This window comes from Rutilus rutilus (assembly GCF_951802725.1).
Source record: "Rutilus rutilus genome assembly, chromosome: 16".
In the NCBI taxonomy this organism is placed as follows: domain Eukaryota; kingdom Metazoa; phylum Chordata; class Actinopteri; order Cypriniformes; family Leuciscidae; genus Rutilus; species Rutilus rutilus.
The window spans coordinates 22,543,473-22,569,729 of NC_140224.1; the positions used below are offsets into that span (position 1 = coordinate 22,543,473).

Consider the following 26,257-nt stretch of genomic DNA (forward strand, 5'->3'; position numbering starts at 1 on the left):
ATGTTGTGCATAACTGTCTCTTTTTTGGATTTTTATTTTCTTACAAACCAGGAAGGTAATGTTAGTGTTATGTAACAGGCTGTACAACACAACGAAAAGACATAAAAAAAATTATACAAACATGAACAAATAATACAAACAACTGAAAAAGCAGCAATGGGCCGACATGAACCCCGTGTTTTCACATTTTCCAATTTACATAGCAAGCATTCATTCAGACATCGCCATTGGCAATAAAGCGGGATAACTAATGCGAAATGTACACTCAAGTATGTCATATTGGCAACAAAATAAAAATAAAAAACAACTCAAACAAATGGATAGATATGCCTTCACAGAGGGTCCTGTAAGTCTAGATACAATCAGAAGAGAGTTGATTTTTAGTTGTTGTCATTTTTTTCCAGCAAGGGCTTACAAATGTGCAATCTTAGTCATAAGAGAATACAAAAAACAAAACAAAAAATGGCAATAAGTCTAGCATGGAGTAAACAATCTATTAAAAACAAATCACATTCCCAGTGTAAACACCAATCCTGGGATCAGGTATTCGAGTTAGACGGCTTCAATACTCACGATTCCTCGTGAGTTCAGGCACACTGACCTGATATAAACAGTCCTTGCTGTTGAACAGGATGTTCAATGTAAAACATAAACAGTCCTTTCCATTTTCTTGTACCTGCCACCATTAACCACCATCTTACAATAAAGTTTGCGAGTAAACGAATGGGCTTATCAGCACACGTGACTTCAGAACAGAAGACAAATCTGAACACAACACGTGTAAACAACGTCTAAAGCAGTGAAGCATGTTAAACATAAGACAAGAACTCCCACAGGTGATTGACCTTAAATAATGGGCAGCGAATGATGCAAAGACAACTGGCACACGCATTTGGCCAGAACAGACACACTAATACAGATATAGCTTGATAAATTTCTTCTCCAGCTCTTTTTTGAGTGCTTTGGGGGTTTGTTTATATGCATCCATTCAGTTAAATGATGTACTTTTGCCACAATTTAAAACAAAAATTTATATTAGGGGTATGATGGGTCAGATAGAGAGTCTCAATCCATCGATGGTTACAGTTATATCTGTGTATTGACAAAAAAAATAATCAATTTTCTAGCCATCCGAGATATTTCTTAGCTTCTTGTCTTTATGTAGACATTTTAATACACTAAACACGGAATCTACTGTCATTTGTGAATAAATACACAGCTATAAAACCAAATTTTTAGAGCAGAATTTGTAAAGCGGGTAAACAAAGCGATGAAATAAACAACAGTAACACTGAGTCTCTTCCTGATCAGGAGATTTTGCTGACATTTCTTGACGTTGTCAGTGAAACAGGTCTTGGTTATTTCCGGGTTGATTTGTCCGTTGCAAGTCTTAAGAAAAACACTAGTATAAATCAAGGGCTGTGCTATGAATTGGTGGTTTTGTGTTGCTTCAGTCCAGTTTTATTTCTGAGAGAAAAACAGGCTCCCAAAGCAAAAACAAAAAAAAAAACAGGGGGTGATACATAGATTTAGATGTGTGAAGAGACAGAAAAACAATGGAGAGCCTGCTGAGCGAGGGAATTTAATGAGAAAGACTAAAAATCGCCCACCAGTGTCCGAAACATAAAGTGCAGGCAGTGTCTCTGTCTCTGGGGATTATCATCACCATCCTTCTAAATGCAACGAACACAAAAGTATGTCTGAAACATGCAGAGATCAATGAGCCGGTGCAGCAAAACAATGCTAAAATCCTCAACGCCTCAGCACTGAAATTTGGTTGATAGTGAGGAAGATGATGCCGATATCCTCGCGCGAGTCTCTTTTTACTCCACCCGTATGAGCAGGCCGTACAGGAGCGTGCCTCCTTTCTCCTTGGTGATCCACTCGATTTCTGCGTTGCTGAATCGAGGGTCAAGGGGCTCGCTGATCCCCAGCGATGTCGGCCCCACTTTGTACGAGCCTGGCCGCACACACACCTGGAAGCCAACCTGTGCCTGGTGACAGCGGAGGGAACGTGGGTCTCGGAATCTGCACAGAAAAGTGTAACCGTCATCATTTTATTCATTAAAGTTCCTCTATTCTCTTACAATTCAATAAAGGATTCAGGCTCTCTAAACCCCTGCTTTCCGAGAACCTACTCTGCTCTGATTGGTTAGATGGCCCAGTCTGTTGTGATTGGTCAACTGCTTACAGCACGTTGGAAACAAAACGGCCATTACCATATGTGAATTTCAGCTCTGAAAGCTTCCTAAGCATTTGTATACACAGTGATATGAACAGTAGGGATGGGTCTCTGTTTACCCAGAGAGAGAGAGAGAGAGAGAGAGAGAGAGAGAGAGAGAGAGAGAGAGAGAGAGAGAGAGAGAGAGAGGGGGTTGGGTATCATTTGAATTTTAACGATTCTGATTCTGCTTATTGAGTCCTAATTTTGATTCCAATAAGGTATAAAGAGGCATAAAGAAATATAAAGAAGCTTATCGTTAGTCCGTTATTGACCCAATTACGTAACAGTCCAAAAAAATATCGGTTCTCGGTACCCAACCCTAATGAACAGTAATGATGGTGTTGGGTTTACTGTCTCAATTCGATCCTGAGTCCTCATCCCTTAGTAGTGCACACAAAGCAGATTTGCTTTCACAGCACAAAAAACAGCGTCTTCTCGACATGTCGACAACACAAACCAAACTCTTCCAGGCCTCAGCTACAACTACAGTGTTTGAGGGAGGGTCAAAGTAGACGTTGTTCATGGGCAGCCAATGAAGTCCATAGGCTGGCGTTATGCAAATTTATTACAATCCTAGGTAGGTTCGTGCAGGAAGTATGACTGGAATTACTGATGACCCGTTTCAGGCAGTTCAGAATCGGTTCTTTCTTCCATTTCTCATCCGAAAATGCATTATATGCGCACTTAAATTTCTAGACAATCATGTTATGTTCTCTCTAGTCTTTTTCTTTAGAAGCACTGCTGTTGACTTACTGCACTTTTGGGGCAAAGGCCTCCAGGCCAGAGTAGCGTATTGTTGGAGAAAGCTGCACACGGGGAATCTCTCGCTCTGGCGCGCTGTTCTCTTCAGGCTCCCCGTAGCTGCCGTGACCCTCTGTCTTCACCGGGGAGGAAGAGAAAATGGAGGACGATTCTGCTCAAGGGAAAACAGAGAAGCTCAGCTGTGCAAAAATATTCTGATCTCCTTCTAATTCACACTTTCATGCATTTCATTATCAGATCAACAAAAAACTTGGCAGTTACTAACCTGACAAGAGTTGGTTGTGGTCCAGGATGCGTCTAAGGGATCCGACACTAGTGCCGTGGTACGCAATATGCCACTTCTTGAAGGCATTGGAGACTTCACAGTGGGTCTTGATCCTGTTAAATACAGACGAGAGCTATTACGTAAGCAATTGACACTAAATAATTTGCACATTATCAGAGCTTTATTCCTGAATTAAATTAAAAATAACTGACTGGAGTGCAAAGCGGCACCAGCCGAATGGTAGAGCGTAGTCTCTGGGAGGCTCCCCTCGCTTGTAATAGGCCTCATCGCCCCTTAATTTGTGACAGGACTCACAATAGCACAGGTTGTACTTAGCATCCTCATTAAAGTAACCATCTGAAAAAGAGGATGAGGTGGGATATGGAGACAGTAAGACTTTTAGTAAATATACCGTCGGAAACAATCAGAAAATAAGCAGGTCCACATTAATTCTGCGCCCATAAAGGTTTATTGGTGTAATGCAGTCGTACCGGGCAGCGTGAGCAGGTCTTTGAATCTAGAGCATAGCGCCTGATACTCGCACGTCTTGTTGGGGTTGACCTCAGGAGGAGGCGTCCAACAGACACTCTCCTTTATACCTGCCACAAACAGACAGCACACATGTATGGGTAAAGCAGAATGACAACTAAAGTCACTGCAAGACATGAGATCAAAATTTCACACACCATCCACCATATCAGCCTTCTCCATGTCGGCCTGACAACGCATGTCTCCTCGTTCCCCGCCATCCACCGGCACGTGATTTGTCACTATGGTCACCTAAGAATACAACAACAACAGGAGACAATCACTTCCTGTGAATCTAAACAGAGCTTTCATAAGGAGGCTATTATGAAACAAATATATATAATATATATAATATATATATATATATATTTAGAACAACATATTAACATAATATCTTATATAACCAGATATTATTGCAAACATAAATATATTATTAATAACAACAACAATAATAACAAACTGTTATTAATAATAACAAAATGTTTAACAAAACTAGTATTTTCTGACAAGAAAAACATAAATAGAAATATTCTAAAAAGTTTTTTATGAAATTACTGTGAAAATGTTTGTAGGGCAGATAAAAATTATTAGTGCAGTCAAATCGCATCTAACGTTAACGTTTGTAAATGTGTGTGTGTGTGTGCACGTAAATGTATGTACTTTATTTTGTATCATATATATTTTTTATGATAGCAGCAATTACTCGTGATTAATCGATTTGACAACACTAAATATTATATAAATAATCAATAATAATAATAACAAAAAGTTTAATAAAAAATATACATACTTTCTGACACTTACTTACAATTACTTTTTTGCAATTAGTTACTTTTTTGTTATGGACCTTTAAAAATGTTGGCAGGGAAAGTAAAACATGATATATCATATAAAGAGTTAATAATAATAACTCAATGTTTCTTTAAAAGTATATATTATTTACAAGAAGAAGGAAAAAAAGGGGGCCTGTGAAAATGTTGTCAATCAAACAAATAAAAATAATATTTTTGTGGTGCAGCCTGTGATTTTGGCAGGGGAAATAAAACCTTTTTGGTGAGGCCTAATTAGTTACAGGATATTACAGTTATAGGTTCTGACCTGTTCACACTGGCCGTAAAGGTCAATGAGCGGGTAACAGGGATTCGGGATGTCCTGGGCTGCTACGCCCTGATCCATGCCATTAACAAACAGATGGAGACAACCACTGCTGTCCACCAACAGCCCTAAAACTGTCCCTTCAGGACAGGTGTCCAGGTTAGGACCATAGTTCTCACATATCTGAGGAAAGAAGAGAGAGAATGAGGTTAGGAATGATACTAATACAGTAAAGAAATGAGAAGGACATTAAGCACACAAAAATCTGAAAATAAAATGAAAAACATAAATATGAGAGGAATTAAGTAAAACAAGAAAAGAAAGCACAGAATCAAAATAAGGATGTTAGGATCAGGAAAAGGAGGATCAAAGAACCATACAAGGGATGTGACATCACCTTCAGCGAGTTGTGGAAAACAGAGTCTCGTTGCAGCAGCCAGACTGAGCGTTTAAGGCAGCAAGCTGTGGAAGGAAAGTTGAGGCGGTCTGGAGAATGACCAATCACACCCAGTGACAGGGAGGACGTCCATGATGGATTCAAACGGTCTATCTGAAACTGAGGAAGCGATGGAGAAACATGACTTTCCCGATTGCAGAAACTTCCATTTTTATTACAGATATTTTGCACTAATTTCCTGGGAAGTGGTGATTTTGTTCTCTTAAACACATGGTATGGAAACAATGCTTTATTCTCACGTTTTATGAGTTTTTCCAATTTTGCGCACGAGTTAAATATGCAACTTTGGATGGAAACATCTACTGACACTGTCTCCCACTTCCAAACACACTCACACACAAACACACACCTGGAAGAGCTGCTGGCGGGGCAAAGCTTGCGCTGTGACCAAAAGTCCCTGGTTGTAGCTGGACACCCGGGCAGCAGTCAGGTTCTGATTGGACAGCTGGATGTTTTTTCCATGGTTCTCTAAAAACGTCATGACCGTGGGCGCCAGTGGAGGCTCATTCTCACACTGAGTTGGACAAGGAAAAAAACAAAAAAACAAATTAAGAGTGAGATAAAAATACAACCGATAAAGCTTCAAAATATGATGGTTTGAGATGGCACACCTCTCTGACAGGAGTGCTGTCCTCCTCTCCCTCACTGCAGCTGTCGGACGAGAGCGAGGGAGCTTTCACGCTTTCCGAATCCTCAACTAGCGTGGAGCTGACAATGGACACGGCCGTCACCTTTCCATACAGGTCCAAAACAGCATATACGTTCTGAAACATGCGGTATAAACGTGGGTGAGCAGAACGTACAACTGAAAAATCATGTTCTCCACTAACAGATATAGAAAGATACTGGTACCTTCGCCACTGCAGTGGCTGCTGGTCCCATATCTTCTCCATCAATGAGAATGTGCATGGTATCGTCGCTGCATCTCTTCACCCCCACACGATTTCCCACCTATATAACGATAAACAAAGAAGGGATGTGTAAGAGAAAGCATATACCCATCATTCACATATTCACTGACTCATCAACCCCTTGTGTGTTGGTTTATTAAATATTTTGTGCAAATGATTATAGTTTCAGCTATGAATTAAAGTGTAGTACTTTTATATATTTTAATTCTGCACATTTTAACTATAATTATAACTATATTAGTGTCCACACATTCTGTTTACTCTAAGCACACGCTGCAGTTATGTGGTCTGCTTCCTTCAATTTTATGTTATTATCTTTACAGTTGGGAAGTGGACTCCCCTATTCTCATAGACTTAGAATAATTATTGGCGTGAAGGGGCCTCAAATGTCTTACCGTGAGCCGATCTAGAGAGCAGCCGTAGTTCTGTCTCTGCAGCACTCCGTTGCGTCTGACCTCAGAGCCAGCGAGGACCCAGGTGACCTTTGACCTGAGCTGGGTAAGCGTAGGCGAGAGACCGCTGAGAGGGCAGGACGGTAGGTCAGGGGGCTGCAGGGTGGTCAAACCCACATGAAGGGAACCAGACCATCTGTCATCTACCTTGTTGATTTTCACCTAGAACAACATCAGGACCATATATGAATAAGACCATTGTTGGTAACACTTTACAATCAGGTTCTATTTGTTAACATTAGCTACCACATTAGTTAATACAAACTAACAATGAAAAATAAATTAACACTTTATTTTTACAGTGTCCTTGTTACACGTTACATGTAGTTATTATAGTAATAAATGATGCATAATTACATGCAACTAACCCAAAACCAAACGCTAATCCTAACTATATAGTAAGTACAGTTTATTTATTAACAAGTTAATGAATATTATTCAGTACTTAAATGTATTTATTATGTATTACACTGTAAAAAAAAAATATATATATTAAAAGCACCTTAAAATATGTAAATTTATGTTAATGTGTAAATATGTTAATTTTAAACATTTATTAAAACATTATTAAAAGTTGTATGTTAATATTATTTAATGGACCTGAGCTGACATGAACTAACAGTTGTATTTTTATCAACTAATGTTAACATAGCTTAAAGGTGCATTGCGCAACTTTTCATGTTAAAAATACCCGTTTTCTAACCCATACATGCTTAAACAATTGCCTGATGGGCTGACTGAGCCCTTCTCTGATCACTGCGATTGCCTCTATAATCCTGTACAGTAAAATAAATAAGAGGGATTCGGGTCGGAATCTGAGACTGGGCGTGACGTCATGCGCGTTCACGGCACGCTCATATGTCTGGCAGGTTTGTGTATCCGCCGACGCCGCCATTCTCCGTAGAAAATGGATTCTAAGAGACCGGCTTGTAGTTCATTTCAAACACCAACGCAAACTCCACGTAAGATAAAAAAAAAAAAAGAGAACTTTTGTCTAGTGCAACCAAAAGGTCCAAATTGGAGTCAGACAGGCGTCGGGGTAAGACGAGAGTAAACATAGGGAAGGCTTTCAACAAATGGAGAGATCTCCGGTCTGCTCTAGGGCTCAAACGGGATCCTCAGTTGGCTTTTTTCTTGATAAAAAGGTAAGATATATCCCATTCTCTAATGTCTGATACGGCCAATAATGACAATAAATGACGATCCATAAAATGTGTAATGCTTTAGCGTAAGCTAGATAAATGTACAATCGGAATAGGTTTTACTAACTTACCATTGTCAGTGATCAGGTTCAGAATGATTGTGATATAAAATGCTGATATATAAGTTAGATACTTAGACACAAATTTTGAGCAAATTACTGCTTAATTACGATGTATTGCTATTGGAATATGCTACTTAGCTGATCAATAAAACAGGCTAAACCCCCGCAAATCTTCGGCGGATTAGCCTGTTTGGCTTTTATGGTAACGTCATAGTGCCACTTGATTGTTTATTACCTTGAGACATTTGGGTGTACTTTGTTGACCGACTGTGTATGGTATGGTATGGTATCATGATTACAATTTTGAGCTTTTACAAAGTTATAACTTATATTGTTCATGAACGTGTTTCCATAATAATAGTCATAAGTGGATACAGTAAACACATAACACAGTTCAACATGGAGATAGATGGGAATAAAAAACGAAGTTTTCTACTACCCCCATTTTTTCCCTCACACATAAGTGTGTTATTTACTCAATTGCCTTTCCTTTCACATATTTTAAATTACTTGCAGATTTAAAACTTTATTACCTCTGAAGACATTATGATTGTAAACAAAAGATTTGTGCGGCTGATGCTCCTTGGGTTATGACCAGCTCGAGCTCGTGCAAGCGTGCGTGTGCGTGTGGTCCGTGAGCGTGCACACCTCTGGTTGCAGTTTCGCTTGCCGCCAGAGGGGGCGTAGTTCTGCGAAAACTCAGACTCTCGCGCAATGCACCTTTAATAAATATTGCTCATTGCTAGTTAATGGATCAACTAATGTAAACTAATGGGTTACCACTTTTTTTTTTTTTAGCTGTAAATGAAGCATGTTCCACATCTCACCTCAAACAACTCATCCGTTTTGAGCTCCTTTGCACTAAAGACGATTCCATGAGCATATCCCCCGACCCTCAGTGCTTGGCAACCGTCTCCTAATAACACCACATTCTTACCATGTTTGGTGTGCAGGCGATGAGCAACCCCTGCCACTAGAGAGCGACAAAAACTGTTTACAACTCGTACTGCTTTCCGACACTTGGCATGAATGTTAAGACCTGATCTATAATGCATTTTAAAATGGTTTCTTCAATCTTAATAAATGACTACAGCCTCACAAGCAAACACACTGTGAAAATACAATACCTGGGGAGTGTATGGGTAAGCTCTTCTCTGTGATATTACTGGTGCACAGACTGTTATCCAGCGGGCCGGAAGAACTTGTAATGGACACTTGCACACACTGACCATAAAGATCGATCACAGCAAAGACTTCTAAAAACAAAAAAGGCAGATGGAAAGAAAGAAGGGGAACAGAAAATGTTACTAAGTTCTGAAATAAATTGTGCATCGAAGGATTTATTCTGCAAATGTGTTTCTATCATAGTTTATGCGCATGTCTTCTTATCGGATCAAATAAAAAATATTTGCCTCAACTGAGCGCATCTATTTTTACGTGCATTTTTCATCCAGCGCTTTTTAATGCGCTAACCCAAAATTTGCATAAAAATCGTTGGATGGAAACATAGCTACATTTACATAAAGTTAGGTGAACTAGTTCCCTTGAAAATTACCTGATGGCAGCCCGGTACATGCTACACCCTGGTCGAGCCCATTGATGAAGTAATGCAGGTCTCCAGAAGCTGTACGCATCATTCCGATCCTGGAGCCTGTGGTCAGAGAGTCCAAGTCACAGCCGTAGTTATTCCTCATAGTATTCCCATCCTGCATGATCGCTGTGCCACTACAGAAGAGAAAGAGCAAAGATATATATAAGGTATCAGTCTGACAAAGAAAGGATTTTAATGCTCTGTATAATGTGGAAATCCATTAAATTACTGCTCACCTCAACATCCATGTGTCATAGTCAATGTCAGTCATCGTATTAGGGAACTCCAGTTCCTCTGGTCTGATCGCTGTAACTCCTATGCACAATACAAAAATCAACAACAGGTTCTTATTCAGATCCGGGCTACATTTTTACATTTTTTGGTTCCATTAATGTTTCAGAATTGGAAACCATTATTTTTCTACCGATACAGACAGAACATCAAACGAAACGACTCTGAAAGTGTTTCCCGCAAAACTAGTTGTCGGATTCCTGAACATATGAACCAGTAACTTTCAGTGAATCTAAGATTAATAGAATTTTTTGGTAAATAAGTTGTATTTCTTTAATAATAATCATTTGTTAGATTTATAAAGCGCTTTTATCAGCACTCAAAGCACTTTACATGGAAGAGGGAATCTCCTCAACCACCACCAATGTGCACAATCCACATGGATAATGCAACGGCAGTCATATCGCCACCACACACCAGCTTATTGGTGGAGAGGAGACAGAGTGATGAAGCCAATCAGTATATATGGGGATGATTAGGAGGCCATGATGATGGACAGAGGCCAACGGGAATATTTGGCCAGGATGCCGGGGTTAAACCCCTACTCTTTTTCGAAGGACATCCAGGAATTTTTTATGATTACAGATGGTCAGGACCTCGTTTAATGTCTCATCTGAAGGACAGAGCTTTTTGACAGTATAGCGTCCCCATCACTATACTGGGGCGTTAGGAGTCGAACCCATACAGACCACAGGGTGAGCACCCCCTGCTGGCTTCACTAACACCTCTTCCAGCAGTAACCTAGTTTTCCCAGTAGGTCTCCCATCTAGATCCTGACCAGGCTCAACCCTGCTCAGCTTCAGTGGGCGACCAGTCTTGGGCTACAGGGTGATATGGCTGCTGGCCTAATTGAATCAGTGGTGTTTCTTTAGTTAATGAGTGATTTTCCTTAAGTAAATTAATGGTATTTCTTAAGTGAATCAGAGGTATTTCTTTAGTAACTCTTTAGAATTTCCTTAATGAATCAGTAGTATTTCCTTAATGGAAGGGCTTAAGCAGCCACAGAAAGACACGAGATATTCTCCTTTCATTTTATCCGATCAAAAAAATGATTTATATATATTCGGGAACCTGTCTGATTGGTGGATCTCACATCGTGTCCCAGACAGACTTTAGCTCAGGCATTTCAGAGGGTCATAAATACACGCAATTATGCAAGTTATATTAAGCATTACAACATAACCTGACACAAAAGCTTATGTTTTCTGCGAGAGAGCGACTCGCAACAACAATCATGGAAAGAATGTGTGATTTAGTTTGGTTGGTAATCACAGGCGGTAGGTGAACCAACTCTAAACATTCATTTCTTTATAGCATAATAGTTTCAATTTGCGTGCGCCGCACAACCTACACATCACAGCATAAACGCTCTCGATAATTTTTTTGTTATTAAAGCGTCTACGTTCATAAACCACTGTTAATTTTAACAGAAAAAGCAAGCATACTGCATGCGGGAATTGGCGTGCAGAGCGCTCCTTTTGTAATCACTAAAAAAAACTGTCACTTTTACTTCATTGCGATCTCACAAAGTTCTGTTATAATAAATGAAGCTGACTGCACAATGAATCTCTTATTAACATAATGTCTGACACCTGGTCACTTCATGAGTTTTCTCTGATCGGCTAGCTATCCGTTTGTAAAAAGACCAGGTGTAAATGGCCTCCGAAATGCTTTCGGGACGGATTTAAATCCTATCGATCAAACCACTTCATTCCAGACAAAACTGGACAAGTGGAAATGCATCTGGTTTTGAAACCACGTATGTAAATTTGACTCCTCCCAAAATGTTGGGGGCATGTTATAGGCTGTATGACATGTTATTATAGCCAGACATGACAGCGCTATTGCAACACGCGTCTTCAGCAAGCCGACGCGCAAACTGCCGCAATTGAAACTAAAAGCAAGTCACAGATGCTCAACACACAATCATCTTCATTAAAAGTAGTGAGACTAAATGATCTTACCAGTGCTGATGCTGCTCCTTCTCCTATTGTGGTCTTTGATCTTGAAATTAGCTGATGATAAATGAAATGCAGCTCATATCTGTTGCTTTCGTTGATGTAAATTTGCATATAGCGCGGGAATTGAAGATCAGATCTATATTCGTTTTGCGGAGACACTACGTCTCCAAGTGTAAATGAAACCATTTTAACAAATCAGATAGCTATGCGATCATTAAAAATGCATGAAGTGACCAGGTGTAAACAGGCCCACAGTCTCAGACACGCAATGGATTGTTTGCCAAATCTGTTTCGCCAATATGCTATTTTTTTTTACAGAGAAAACTGATCCTAGACCAGCAGTTATAGGCAGCTTTTCCCTCTAAAAGCAATCAGAAGCAGCAGCAGGCAGTGGTTTGAGTGAGAAAATTCCACGCTAGACTCAAGTCTTTAGTAAATTATTGTTTCTTTAGTGAATCAGGGTGTTTTATAAAAGCTCACCTGCTTCAATTGAGCCGGACCAGCGATCCACCATTTTCTGAATCACAATTTCAAAGAGCTCTCCATCCCGAAGGCACCTGTTCAGTGAGACACACGAACATAAAATATTCATTTAATCGATGTCTGATCCATTAGGATGAACCAGCATGATCTAAGAGCACTTAAAAAAAGATCATGCTAAAACAAAAGTAACCTGTTTGAAATGACGATGGCATCATTAAACTCGCTACGGCAGTTCTGCCTAAGTGCCGTTCGGCCACCGTTAGTGATGACTGCGTTTGTGCCGTGCAGCTGATGAAAGCGCAGGTCGTTGGCAGCTGTACCCCCCGAAACTGAACATGGGCTACCAGGAGACATGGCAGTAGGGCCCTCAGAACTGTCATCAGGCAAGGGAGGGAGATCGGCTAAAAGAGAGAGAGAGAGAAAGAGATTTTTTACTAAAGGCCTGTACTTCAAGGTGTCTACCATCCTTTCATTTCGACTCCATCCTTGTTGCTCTCACCCATATCATCCATGATGGTGGCCTGAGCAGCCTGTCCATACAGGTCCACCACTGCATACACGCTGGACGGAACATTCCAGGCCGCGGGGCCTTGAGGCACTCCGTTCACAAAGAAATGCAAACTCCCATCCTCCTTTCGGACAACTCCCACTGTATCTCCAGCCTGTAAACATTCACATGAGGCACGCCAATATAAAATCCTCTAGAGCAGTAACATGGCGCTTCAAATAATGATTCTATCGATTACATTGTTGCACGTGACTGTTAAAAAAAACGTATTTGTCATTGAATCATTCATTCAAGAGATTTGTTAAAAAAACGTTGATTCATTCATTAATTAATCTCATTGAATTATTTATTCAAACCGATTTTTTTTTTAAATAATTCATTAAACATTTTAAATAGACTGCATCAATTGACATTTAGTCAGAACCTCTAGTAAATTACATGGTATTTTGTTTAGTTGTCTGGGAGAATCGTTATCTGTTTGAAACACAAAAAATATCGTGATTCTCAATTTATCCAGAATCGTACAGCTCTACCGCCTCTCAATATTTTCGCCAAACAAAATTACATATTACTACTCTTGCATCCTTTTTTTGATTATGGTGTGCTTCCACACTGTTAACATGTTTACTTGTTGTTGCTTATCCATGTTGTATGCACAAAATAGACACGGACTATTTGACTTCTATTTGGGCTGAAACAAACAAACAAACAAACCAAAAAATGGTCACTATAATCTTGTTTTGTAAAAAAAAAATAATAATAATAATAAAAGGTTTTCCCAAAACTCTCCTTTTGTGTTCCACACAGGGTTCGTACACTTTTTCCAAGGTCAAATTCAAGCACTTTTCAAGCACTTTCAAGGTCCATTTTAAAGATTTTTCCAGCACCTTACACCACCGTAAATTACATAGCAATACATAGTCAAAATTATTATTTAGTGTTTTAATCACATTAATATAGATAATGCTATAAACGTAATAGCAGAAGGATCAGATATTTAAGCAAATCACAAGTTTTATTTTTCAAAATGTATCACTAAGTAGATAATGCCTATGAATAATACTTTTCATTATATTAATGTCCAAATATTGCTTCCCAGATAATATGATTTTTTCAGGCTGTAAAACTGAAGTAATTTCAAGGGCTGACAATATGAAGACATAGGATTTGAACAGAAATATTTTACAGGCCTTGGTTTTGGGACACATTCTTGATATAGACAAGGTTTGAACAACAACCTGTAATTCCATTTTAACCCAGAAGACTCTGACAGTGCACAGGAATCTGCCTGATAAATAGCCTATATTAATTGAAAGAAAAAATATGTATTTTCATTGCCAAGACATATACATTTATCTACTGGAATAGAGCAGTGTAAATACTGCATAAGGCCATCCTCAAGCTTACAGTAGGCTACTTGTATGACACTCCATCTGACACGATACATACATTTTATTTCTCCATTTAATAAACAAACTATTCAGTCAGATAGGTATTTGTTGTGAAAGAAATACATTTCCAATTTCAAGCATTTTCAAGCATTTTATCCAAAATGTAAGCACTTTTCAAACCTTGAAAACACAACATCAAAATTCAAGCATTTTCAAGGTTTTCAAGCACCCGTACGAACCCTGTCCACAGAAAATATAACAGCATATCGATTCGGAACAACATAAGAACGAATAATTGTTCATTTTAAGTGAACTTTCTTAAAAAGTAAAAATATTGAACAGGGCTTCAAACTCACTTTTAAACGGTCTAAGTTGTGCCCGTATTCATCAAGAATTGTAGTTCCATTGTGCATGACACCATTTCCTGTCATCATCCAGGTTCCTGTGGAGATAACATTGAGTTAGATTAGTTATCTGCCACTGCCAACACTCATGAATTTCATGCTACAGGTAAGGTGGCCTTGACTCATGAGCACTTTATTCAGTGCTACCTATGTAGTAACTATGGCAGTATCTTACCTGAGCGAAGGTTGGTCATGGTTGATGGCAGCTGAAGATATGTGGGGTTATGAGTTGTCACACCAATTTCTATAGAGCCTGCCCATTTGTCCACCATTTTATCGATGCGCACCTGGAAAACCTCATTGGAGTGCAACGGACGGTTGCTAAGCACAACGCCGTGGTTGAAGTCATCCGTCGCACTGCACCAGAGATCAACATTTCATTGAACTGCCCCCACAATGCAGTGCCCCTATTAATTCAGCAGGTAGAGATCAGTTAATTAAAATATTTTTGGATTAAATGAACTCACTGAGGCCGTAAAGCGGTGCGTCCATCACTGATGATTGCGGCCTTCTGCCCACAGTTTGCATGAAAAAGCAAGTGGTCCGGGACATCAGGCTCAGGAGTCAATGAGAGAGCAGGCCGAGGGCGGCCCACGTCAGGTGACAGCGCCCTCATGATGGCATTGTTGCGGCGTAAACGATCACTATGGTTATGGTTGTGGACAATGGTGACCTTAACTGCCATGCCATAGAGATCCACCACTCCATACACTACGCCAGGGGTCTGATTGGCTGCAACGCCTATAACGTCATTTTGCAAAAGTATTTTAGAAAATTCTGAACTAAATGTGAATCTCTTATTGCTGAGATCTGAAGTGCCACTCTCACCTTGATCAATGCCATTAATATAGAAGTGCAGAGCTCCACTGGCTTTCCTCATCAGCCCTATGTGATCTCCCTCCTATAAAAGACAACGACATCTTGAGTATTAGATTGCATGAGATGAACATAAAACTCACAGATCCAGCAGCCAACTTACCTGGAGTTCATCCAGGCTGAATTCACAGTATTCTCGACGAGTCCCCTTCCCATTGGTTAAAATCCCACAACCACTCATCATGATTGTGCCTTAAAGACAACAAGAATGTGATGAAAAATGTGATTTAATTATTACCTGCTATGTAGAAATGCTTGATAATAAAGAGTGTACCTGAGCGTAAATTGGTCATTGTTGCAGGGTAGTCGAGATTATTTGGGTTGTGAGTTGTCACTCCAATCTCAATGGAACCAGACCATTTATCCACCAGTTTGTCGATGCGAATCTGAAATAAACAAGTGAAGGAATACAATTTTTGAAGGATCATTGATTTGTAAATAAATAACATACATATTTATAGAAATTCTTGTTCTTTGCAGAAAATTGAAGAAAATTGTGATTAAAGACTATTCTAACTTTTGTACTAAATATTAATTTTTGTAATAAATAAATAAATTAAATTAAAATATAAATCAATAAAGAAACTTTAATTCTCAGTTGTTTTGTCTGTGTAGCTATTTCAACAGTAAATTTCAACAATTTTTAAAAATAAAATTATTTTTAATGGCGGATGGCCGTTACTCTTTCACATATCTTAGCATGTGGTGTGTGCATGTGCATGTGTGCGTGCCTATGTGCGCGTCATTCCTTGTCACGTGACAAAACACAACCACAACAGAGCGCTGAATGAATGATGATCCGCTTCTATGTCATTTTTCCTTTTTTATCCAAAATATTTGGATATATAAATACCTTTATAACGATCGCGTTAGTTGAGCTGTATGCGCGATGGGCGGCGCCATGTTAGTTAGTCAGTTCAGAGAATCAGATCTGTTGGATTTACAACACATCAATTCCTCCACTTCTCACAAAATACACGAAAGTAAGTGGCCGGTGAACTGGGAGAAGAATAGGGTAAAATGTAAAATGACTTACACAATGTGTATCTGATATGAATAAAACGTGTCGTCTTATTATAATGGAAAGTATAATTATTGCCGCTTCCATAGACATCAGTGTGTATTTTACAAACTCAAATTCATTGTTTTGCTAGTAATTATGTGATTTTAAATGTCTGAAACCTAAAATAAAAATCATGTGGTTGAAAACACTGAATAGTTGTGATATATGACAGCACTGAGCGCGTCCGTCTCTGGCTCAGCGCCAGCCAATGCGCGAAAGCACGTTTGAATTTAGCAGTAGATCACGTGATGCACTGACCATTCTAATCACACCGGTGTGATCGTGCGCTCCAGGGACCAGCCAAGACTGATCGCACCGGTGTGATCGTACGTGCAAAAGTGTTAAGGCTAACTTAGATATTACATCAAGTAAAAATGTAACACTTTTTAACACTTCTGCATATAATTATATACATAGTTTTTTTCCACAGAAAATACTCCTAAAAATATCACAACTAACACCTGTATAATAAAGGCTGTCATCACATTTAGAATGTAAAGGCTCATACCTCAAACATTTCATTGTGTCTGAGTGGCCGATTGGTCATGACGACTCCGTTATTGAACTCATCCAGCGGCCTCCTTCTTTCTGCTGTCTTATTATTGTTGCTTAGTTTGATCAGCGTGCCACACTTCTCATGGAACAGCAGTGCGTCATTGGTCGTCATGCCGCTAGCGGCCACCCCCAGTCCCCCTGCCCCACCAGAGCTCCCCGCTGGGCTGCTATTGCTGCTACTGCCTCCGCCTGTCCCTCCGCCACCAATGCCACTATCACTTCCTGTTCCTCTGCCACCACCGTTACTTCCTGTGCCGCCCCTCGAGGAGTCAGAGCAACCTCCTCCACCTCCCACCCCCAAGTCCTCTCCACCCTCATCCTCCGAACGATACAGGGAGACAATGGCATTGTTGAACACATCAAATAACTGATGCTCAGTCAAAACTGTGAGGACAACAGGGGAAAAAAAGAACAAAAGATAGAGTGAACCACAATGACATCGCAGATTAATAACGATTACTAACTTAGGCTGGTTTTAGAAGTGACGTACCACTATCAGGCTCAAAGTTGTTTGGAAATTTGTCCGGCCGACTGTGCGTCCTGGACACCTCAGGCACTGATGAGGAAAGAAAACAGTGAGCATTTGTTCATTACAATTGGGCCGATGACATATTAGAGTGTCCATGATAAAGAAATGGAAAAATCTTAAAAAGTAAAAATTCATGTGCCAGATTCTTAGAAATGTCCTCTTTTTTTATTTATATTGGTTTTAAGAAAAGCTTTAATAGAATGACCCTAAAAATGTCATGTGGTATATTAGGTGTAACCATCATGTAAAATGTAATAGCACATTTTCCTTACAACTTGAATACATGCTAGTGTACACATCTGAATAAATTTTTTTTTTTTTTTCGTTTTTAAATATACACTACGGGTACAAAGTTACAATTATTAGTGTATTATTTATGGAAGCATGTTTTCAACATTGATAAGAAATGTTTCTTGAGATCTAAATCAGCATATTAGAATGATTTTTGAAGGATCATGTGACCCTGAAGACTGAGTATACTGGAGTAGCTTTTGACCAGTATGTATATTTCAAATATAATGAATTTATTACTAAATACCATATCAAATATTTGGGGTGTCACAATGCATATTTCTGCATGTTTCAAAGCACCACATGACTTAGATCTTTTGTGGACAAAAGTTTTTCAAATATTAATAAGCAGTTTTGTTAAAAAAAAATATTTCTATCGAATAATAACAGGTACTTGTGGTCTAGCTATACCTTCCTCCGCGGATCCATTCATCGCGGCTGTTGTAGCAGCAGCTGCAGACAGCATGTTAGCTCCAGCCCTGTCATCATGGCTATGGCAAGCATCTGCCATCATGGACACCGCTTGCATCGACACCATCTCATCCTCCGCCTCTTCATTCTCTTCCGCTTCCATTTCAGGTGGTGGTTCACAGCTTACCACAGTCACTTGGGTACACTTCCCATAGAGGTCCACCACGGCCCACAAACGAGAAGGAAGTCCACTGGCTGCTGTGCCGCAGTCCTGCCCGTTCACCCACAGGTGCAGCTCTCCTTTCCCATTCCGCTGGATCCCCACACGGTCCCCTTCCCCAAGCTGGTCCAGGTCGCGCCCGTACTCCTCCAGGACTGAGCGACCGTCCTTCAGCACAGAACACCCGGACACGATCCACGAGCCCCCCTTCAGCCCTGTGGCACTGCTGGGAAATTCCAGACCGGCTGGGTCCAGCGCAGTAACGCCGATCTCTATAGAACCGCTCCAAGAGTTAACCTGGACCAAAGAAATGCGAGTTAGTTAAATGCTAGTCAAATTAAAGTTCGTTTATCCCAACTAATCAAGCATCTTCATTGATTTCTCACTTTATAAATGATCTCAGAACCATGGAGCAGTGGTTAGTGCATGTGAACATGTGTTGTTGAGCCCTGGTTCTCATTTGAGTGGCACAAGTTCAAGCCTAGCATGCAACATACTATGTCTTGTTGTGATCCTATGTTCCCATGTCTTTCCATCTTTGGTAATTGACAAAATCAGTGACAACAGTAATAGCATAGATAAATAATAAATAGTATTTATATATAATAACTATGTAATAATAATGCCTTTTTCAGTTCATTCATCAACAAGGTATCCTAGTTTTGTTGTGACCTGAGCAGCTTATGTTTTTATAAAACACTGGCTTTGAAATTAACATTTGAGCTGTTATTAATGTTGTAGCACAAAATGTCAAAGTTGCTGCCTGTATGCGGATGCTCATTGCCATTATTATACTGCTTGTTAGCTTCACATCCACCTTGCAGACAGCAGATAGCTTAAATTAGACTGTAATATCATCTTACAAGTTTCATAATAATGAAACATTGATTTGATGTTCTCTCTGCTCTCAAATTCTTCTCAGTCTGTATTGATTCACATATATTTGAACACCTAATTCAGCATATTAGAATGATTTTCAAATACTTTTGAATGGAAGTGTGTTTATATACAGCATATTTCCCCTTAAATAGAGCGTTATTGAGCCAAGACAATTGTTTATATAGGCTATGATGTAAAAAAACAAAGAAGAATCTTGTTTACAGTAAACCACTATTGAAGTCTATGTGACTCATATTTCTGTTCAAGAAATTATATTAATGCCTCTCTTGAAAATTGTGTTATCGGAGCTATAAAAGCTGTCTAAATCATCCTTTTAGTGGCGAGAGTGGGACTGCTGTTTTAGACAGAAAAACTTTGTTATGAGTCCACCAATGTGTATCCTGTGTGTGGAGTTAGCTTCAATGGAAAGTACTTTGTGGATGGTTCTGGCATCCTATCACACATATTATATGAAAGTTCCTGGGGTTATGAGCATTGCATGGTTAACACAGGAAAGTCGTCTGGCTGCTGGCTAGAGCTACATGATTCTGGATAAATTGAGAATCAATCTTTTCACTATTCTCCCACGATCCTGAACAGACACCTAAACAAAACAACATGTAATTTACTAGAGGTGTTCTGACAAAATGTTAAAAATTTTAATGACTCTTTAATCGGTTTGAATAAATGATTTAATGACTTACTCAAAAATACTTTTCTTGTTTCATTACTGGATGGATCAGCGTTTTTTTGAACAAACCTCTTGAATTAATAATTCAATGACAATTACATTTTTAACATTCACTTGATTCACATGATGGCATAATAATGTAATCGATACAATTATTATTTTAAGCGCCATGCTACTTTCAAAAGGTGATATACTTCGTTTTGTTCGCTTCCGATTCCAGTTTTGACTTTTATCCCAGGTCTTCTGAGATAAGTTAATATTAATATTTGTAACACATAAATAATGATACTATGATGCTGAAAAGACATGCATGATAAATGCTCTCTCTGGCTCAGCGCAGCGCCTTCAAAGCTTGCAGACTTCCATTGTAAGTGCATTACTGTACAAGCCATTCTTGTTTGACCTGTTATTCTTGTAGGACCTATTATGTTTTTTCACATTTTCAAATTTCTAGTGTATAATGTTGAGGTTTAAGCATGAAAAAGGTCTGCAAAGTCACAAAGCACAAAGTCAACTCTAAAGGGAGTAATTCTCTATATCAGTAAGCAAAGCTCTGTTTCTGAACTCACTGAAATGCTTCGATTCGATTCTAATTTTCCTCCGGGAACTTTATTTATAATTTTTTTTATAACTCATCCGTTTAAATGATATTAACTGTGCGTTCACACCACAGCCGGAGAGAGCGGCAAAGTTCGCTCTCTCGCCGCCCTGCCAACGACGCCGTAGAAAGATTCGTGGACGCCGACGCTCTGACGTAGATCGAATGCTTGGTCTTTTTTTCAACTTTATTTAAAGGGGCCGCAAAGCAAACAAGCATGTTGATTGTTATTTTTGCATACTGACCAAGAAGGGTATAGGTTAACCTCATGGAATCTTTTAAATGTGAAAGTAAGAAGTTGATCGATGGAAAGAACTTAACAATTATAGTGACATGTTTGGAAACGAAATAAACCAATTAAAAGCCATTTATGTGGTGTATCTTTTCCATTCATGGTTAAGTGCTAATCTAATTTGCATTCCCGCTGAAAAATAAGCATTCTAGCGCGAAAATGTTGCCTATAAATAGTGTTGCGTGCCTTCTTATCAAATTCACATGATCAACCTCTCCTCTATTATGCTTGGGAACTAATGTGGTCGGAACCAAAGTTTACCGGACTGCGTTCTCTGGAATCCTCTCAAGCGGAGGACTTCTACATTACGATTGGTTGCCGCCGGTTGCCACCAAACCGCGTCATAGCTCATTACCATAAAGTTGACCTGACTTCAACTCTTCTCGCCCCTCTCGCTTTCCAAGACGCGACGCTCTCACCGGCGGCGGTGTGAACGCACAGTTAAAGTTCTGCATAAATAAGGGCGTGGCCACTTGAGTGACAGGTGGATTGGCACTGCTGTCACTACTAGCTGTTTGTCTGCTTTCTGTTAGCCATCACATCACCTCAGCTAATCCCGCCTCTTTGCCCATTTTCAGTTTATCAACAACCATAAAAAGACGCACGGTGACGGGCTGCCAAGATGGCGCCGGCCGGCTCTGCCCACTTTGGGCTTCAAAAATGCTCTTCAGAAACCTACATATTTTTCTTTACGTCCAGTCTATGGTTGAAATTCGCAGTTATGGCAAGAGGTGTGACATTTCCGAAACATGCTCGAAGCAGTTGAGTTGACCAATCACAACACATTGGTCCAGCTGACCAATCAGAGCACAGTCAGCACACTGCGCTATTCAGACAGAAAGGAAACAACACTAAAGAACTTTTCCTCTTCGGTCCCCCTACAGGTTGTAAGCGGAATTGTCTATTACCACTGTCGTAAATAATTTCGCCTACCGCAACCTACTGTCTCACCTCACGCACACTCGATGTTTATCCAGCACCGGCTGTCCACAGACAAGGTAGAGTATGTTGCATGATTTTACGAAAGTATGATGTATTGCGACATCAGAAACGAAGAAAAACTAAATAATGACAATTGTAACGCTTGCCGTAAAGCAAGTCAAATTTGTAGTTTCTTATGTCTCATTTGAACTACAGAAACGCTACCCAATCTGGCAAACTTGCAAGTGCCTTTCACCCAGTTACGACTTGATGAACCACTGATACGATTTTGGAAATATTATTTTAAGGTAAAAAAAGTTCTTTAGTGTTGCTTTAATCCACCTTATTTTTCAGGAAAGAGCGTGTGCGACCATTTGTAACGTTAATGTGTCTGGCTTCCAGTGTCATTCGCTTCCAGTTATTTTTAGCTGTAAAAACATCTCATTATGCTGCTTGATCTTGCAACCTGGTATTTCTTACCATATTATTTCAATGTATTGTCCTAATTATAATTATAAACATGCTGGTTTGTAGCGCAAACTGTTATTTCCCTATAGCGGCTAATAAATCGAAAGTCTCGCACATTCACAGAAAACACCTTAATTCCTTGTTGAAAAATAAGGTGGATAGAGACTCTCGAACTAAACAGAGCGTTACTGACAGACTGAGAATGGAGGTGCTGCAACAATGAACATTCAAGCATGAAAGCCTATTCTAGCAGACCAGACCCACATGCCACAGATGCAGTTAATAAAGCAACATTCCATTAAACAAATCTCCATCTCACACTGTTCAGTGAAATGTTGTCTCTAGATTTTGCTTCATCACTGCATTCCAAATGTCTTTATGTTTATGGTATGTAGGTTGTCAGCGGAGCAGGGCCGTGTGTATCTGGGTTAAGGCAGGCTGAGAAGAGGGACAGGTGGCATTGAATGTGATAAACGTATTTCTCTAATCTGGTTACATAAGTGACCAGTAATCTGCTTCATTGTCATTTTCCCCTCTGTCTAGAAGTGATGAAACAGAAAGAGTGAAAACAAAGGAAACAGGAATAATAATCATAGCACAATACGAATATTTTTTTGCTGTGCAATTCCTTTTATTTCTTAATTTCTAGCTTACAACCACATAAACTGAAAGTCAATTTTTTTGGATTCTCAGACTATTTTCCCATTCTCAGACTATCATAAAATTGTTCAGACTGCATTTCAATGATCAAATCTGTCTAAAACACATCCTCTTCTAAATCCATATTTCTAACAAGCATTTTGTCTAGGAGCTGACTGGAGGAAGGCACAGTTCAAAAAGATGGAAAAAATATACAGCATCAGCCTATAAATGTTAAACATTTCCAGATAACAACAAGAAAGTCTCCTTCACTAAGAGTTGCATGGATTTTTTCGTTTTTATAAATCACAATAAATTACAACAAATTACAACATACGTGAGCAAACATGAATTTGTTCTTAAAGTCTCCATATAATCAAAATGGACAATTCTTATATTTTTATGGAATATTACAGTATTTATTATTAGAGGTATGAATCTTCACAAGCCTCACGATTCATTTTGATTACGATTCAGAGGGTAATGATTCGATAATAAAACAATTCTCCATGCATCATCTTTTACTCCAATTAATTCAATAATAATAATTTTTATTTTATTAATTATTTTTTGTTGTTTTTTCTTTGCTATTAAAAGATAAGTATAGTACAACAAATACAAACAAATGAAATGAACAGTGCTTTACATTTTACATTTTACTTGAAATAACACAGAAATGTAATAATCAAATGTAAAAATAATCACTGCATGTGTGATGTTCATCAAACAACAAAAATCGAATTAATGACAGACAGCAACAGGTTTATTAGATTACGACCAAACGCAAGGATCAAGTTATCCGGACCACATATGATGACCTACCCCAACCCCGCCCCTAAACCTACCCGTCACTGGGGTTACGACCTGGTTACGACCAACTAAGAGCGGTTGTGGTCACGTGTGGTTCAGATTTCCGACTGTTTGCGTTAACTTAGGAGATAACCGACTATGAATATGAATACTAGCCAAGACAGATATTTTTTAATAATTCTGTGTGTATATGACCGTTTAAGCGCAATATGCCGCTAAAAATAAATGAAGTCGGGATTGCATGCTGTGTGAGAGGCTTTCTGTGCGTGCGCACGCACGATTAGGTGTGTCGTTATCTTAATTTTAATGTTAATGAATTTGGAGTATTCAAAACAAGCGATGGTCAGCAACCACATGCCTTTCCTTAACAGCCTGTCGTCACTCGCTGCAAACATATGACCTTCTCTAAAGATGCGCTCTTGCCTGACAGCATGTGCAAGGTGCCAAAGTTTGCCATTCTCAAAACAGTTCTAACACAATAAACACCTTTTATTGAGACCCTGATTGCAGACTTCGTATTAGCCAGCTGTGCATATGCATATCTGTGCTGTTATACAGAGAAACCTCACCGCTCGAGCTATAGCCTATATACTGCAGATTTTCTTACTTTTTTACAATTAAGATGAAATATCTATGTATAAATTTATCTTAACACGGTTAAAAGGCAACCCAGAGTAGTTTTGGTCGTTCTTACTTCTTACATTTTTCCTACATTTTGAATGAAGTTATTGGTGTATCATGATTTCAAAAACAATGTGTACGTACACATGCTTAGAGAATATGTTGAGTATTAGGTTATACTTATATGAATGCTTGTCATCTGTTCACTGTTACATGATCAATTAAATGATCTTATACTGACCCAATGTGTAAAAACAGGATTTTAATATTTAACACCATCTTCTCTGGTGGTCAAAACCATAAGCTAATTTTAAGTGAGAAACAGCTTAATGAAAAGTCCATTGATAACACTACAAACTACCAACATTAACTAAATGCTGTTCAACCATCTATTGAAATGTATTAAGAGGGATAAAAAAAAGTTAAACATGTTTACATGAATCCGCTGTCTATCAGCCTTGTGAAACGATACTGACTGAGAATTTGCGAACAGGGAAAATCAAATAAACTTTTTATCGTTATGAAACTTGTATGATGATGATAATACAATCTGATTTAAACTATCTGCTAGCTGCAAGCTGCAAGGTGGACAATGAGCATCTGCATACAGGCAGCGACTTTCACATTTTCTAACATTAATTAAGAACACCTCAAACGTGAATTTAAAAAAATAAAACAAAAAAACAGAAGCTGCATGTCACAACAAAACTGGAATACCCTGTTGACGAATAAACCAAAAAAAGGCATTATTATTGCATAATTATTATATATAAATTATATTTATGTATATAGGGTATTACTGTTGTCACTGATTTTGTCTCACAAAATGGAGGGGGAAATGATTATAATTTGTAGGGAAGATGTGTTTTATCTTTGCATACTTTGTAAACGGAAAAAAAAGTAATACAATGTAAAATTCATGGAGCCTGGGACAAATATTCTGTGTGGCCCCCTTCTCCCCTAGTACCAATGAGTGGGCCCTTCTCTTGTCACAGGGCCTGGAACAACGTTCCTACTTGTTCTCTGTCACCATGCTCTGCTTGTTTTGGTCATCTCAATTTTGTAACGAATCACCTGAGTGATCAGTGACTCACTCATAACACCGTAAAAGATGTAGCTAACCTGCTGAAAGGGTCACTGAACAAATCAGCGAGCGAATTCAAATGAATCGATTCCCTGGAATGAGCCAAAACCAGTAGCTAACGGCACATCAAACGGTGTGTATATGTTTACATGGGCTTCCGATGGAACAAATATAGTAGTATTTCCCCCCAAAATATACGGTATATATCCAGACCATTGTGATCATTAACAGATTCATCTCGTTAACCCGATGACAGTCCCGGAATAGCCAGGCAGGACAGCATCCAAACATCACCAGCACTGACAAACCATGACAGCTCACTGCAAACCCGCAGCACACGCACGTCCTGAGACATCCACACACCTAAACACCACACATGACCTATGAATAAGATCTGACAGACCCTCATGCTTAAGTAATGAACCACTGCAGACGACATGACACACACTCACACCCTTTTCTCGATCTCGATCTCTCTCTCTCTCCCTCTCTCTCTCTCTCTCTCTGTTGAGACATGCTTGTTTACCTTCTTGTCGATGCGGACAGTGAAGACATCGCGGTCCCTCAGCGGCTCCCGACTGAGGACCAGGCCGTGATTGAATTCCTGTACCGGCTGATTTCGTTGAGCGGTTCTGTTGGAGTTCGACAAACCGATCAGTTTTCCGCTGCGCGGATGCAGCTCAGCCGCCATCTTCGCACGGGCGGCGCGGTGCACGACAACC

General features: G+C 39.3%; 1 protein-coding gene across 2 annotated transcripts; it reads right to left on the reverse strand.

Moving 5' to 3' along the window:
• neurl4 (neuralized E3 ubiquitin protein ligase 4) lies at positions 1 to 26,257 on the reverse strand. Of its 2 annotated transcripts, XM_084434189.1 has the most exons (30): positions 26,062 to 26,257; positions 18,313 to 18,829; positions 17,572 to 17,637; positions 17,035 to 17,465; positions 15,738 to 15,849; positions 15,567 to 15,655; positions 15,416 to 15,488; positions 15,055 to 15,328; positions 14,763 to 14,944; positions 14,540 to 14,625; positions 12,784 to 12,946; positions 12,475 to 12,685; positions 12,282 to 12,358; positions 11,805 to 11,855; positions 9,786 to 9,864; positions 9,514 to 9,683; positions 9,086 to 9,214; positions 8,786 to 8,931; positions 6,638 to 6,856; positions 6,184 to 6,282; positions 5,943 to 6,095; positions 5,681 to 5,845; positions 5,272 to 5,430; positions 4,878 to 5,057; positions 3,938 to 4,031; positions 3,743 to 3,850; positions 3,464 to 3,608; positions 3,252 to 3,364; positions 2,978 to 3,137; positions 1 to 2,028 (listed from the first exon to the last, which is right to left on the reverse strand). In XM_084434189.1, exons 1-30 carry the CDS (start codon positions 26,224 to 26,226, stop codon positions 1,824 to 1,826), a joined length of 4,821 nt encoding a protein of 1,606 aa, XP_084290315.1. In that variant the 5' UTR covers positions 26,227 to 26,257; the 3' UTR covers positions 1 to 1,823. The 2 variants fall into 2 exon arrangements, with proteins under 2 accessions (XP_084290315.1, XP_084290316.1); XM_084434190.1 differs by lacking the exon at positions 11,805 to 11,855.

Coding starts and splice junctions, on each gene's coding strand:
- neurl4 (XM_084434189.1), bottom strand. CDS start 26,226: ATGGCGGCTGAGCTGCATCCGCGCAGCGGAAAACTGATCGGTTTGTCG. Junction 12,947..14,539: donor ACAACTTAGACCGTTTAAAA/GTGAGTTTGAAG, acceptor GAATGTTTACAG/GCTGGAGATACAGTGGGAGT. Junction 11,856..12,281: donor GTCCGGCTCAATTGAAGCAG/GTGAGCTTTTAT, acceptor ATTTATCATCAG/CTAATTTCAAGATCAAAGAC.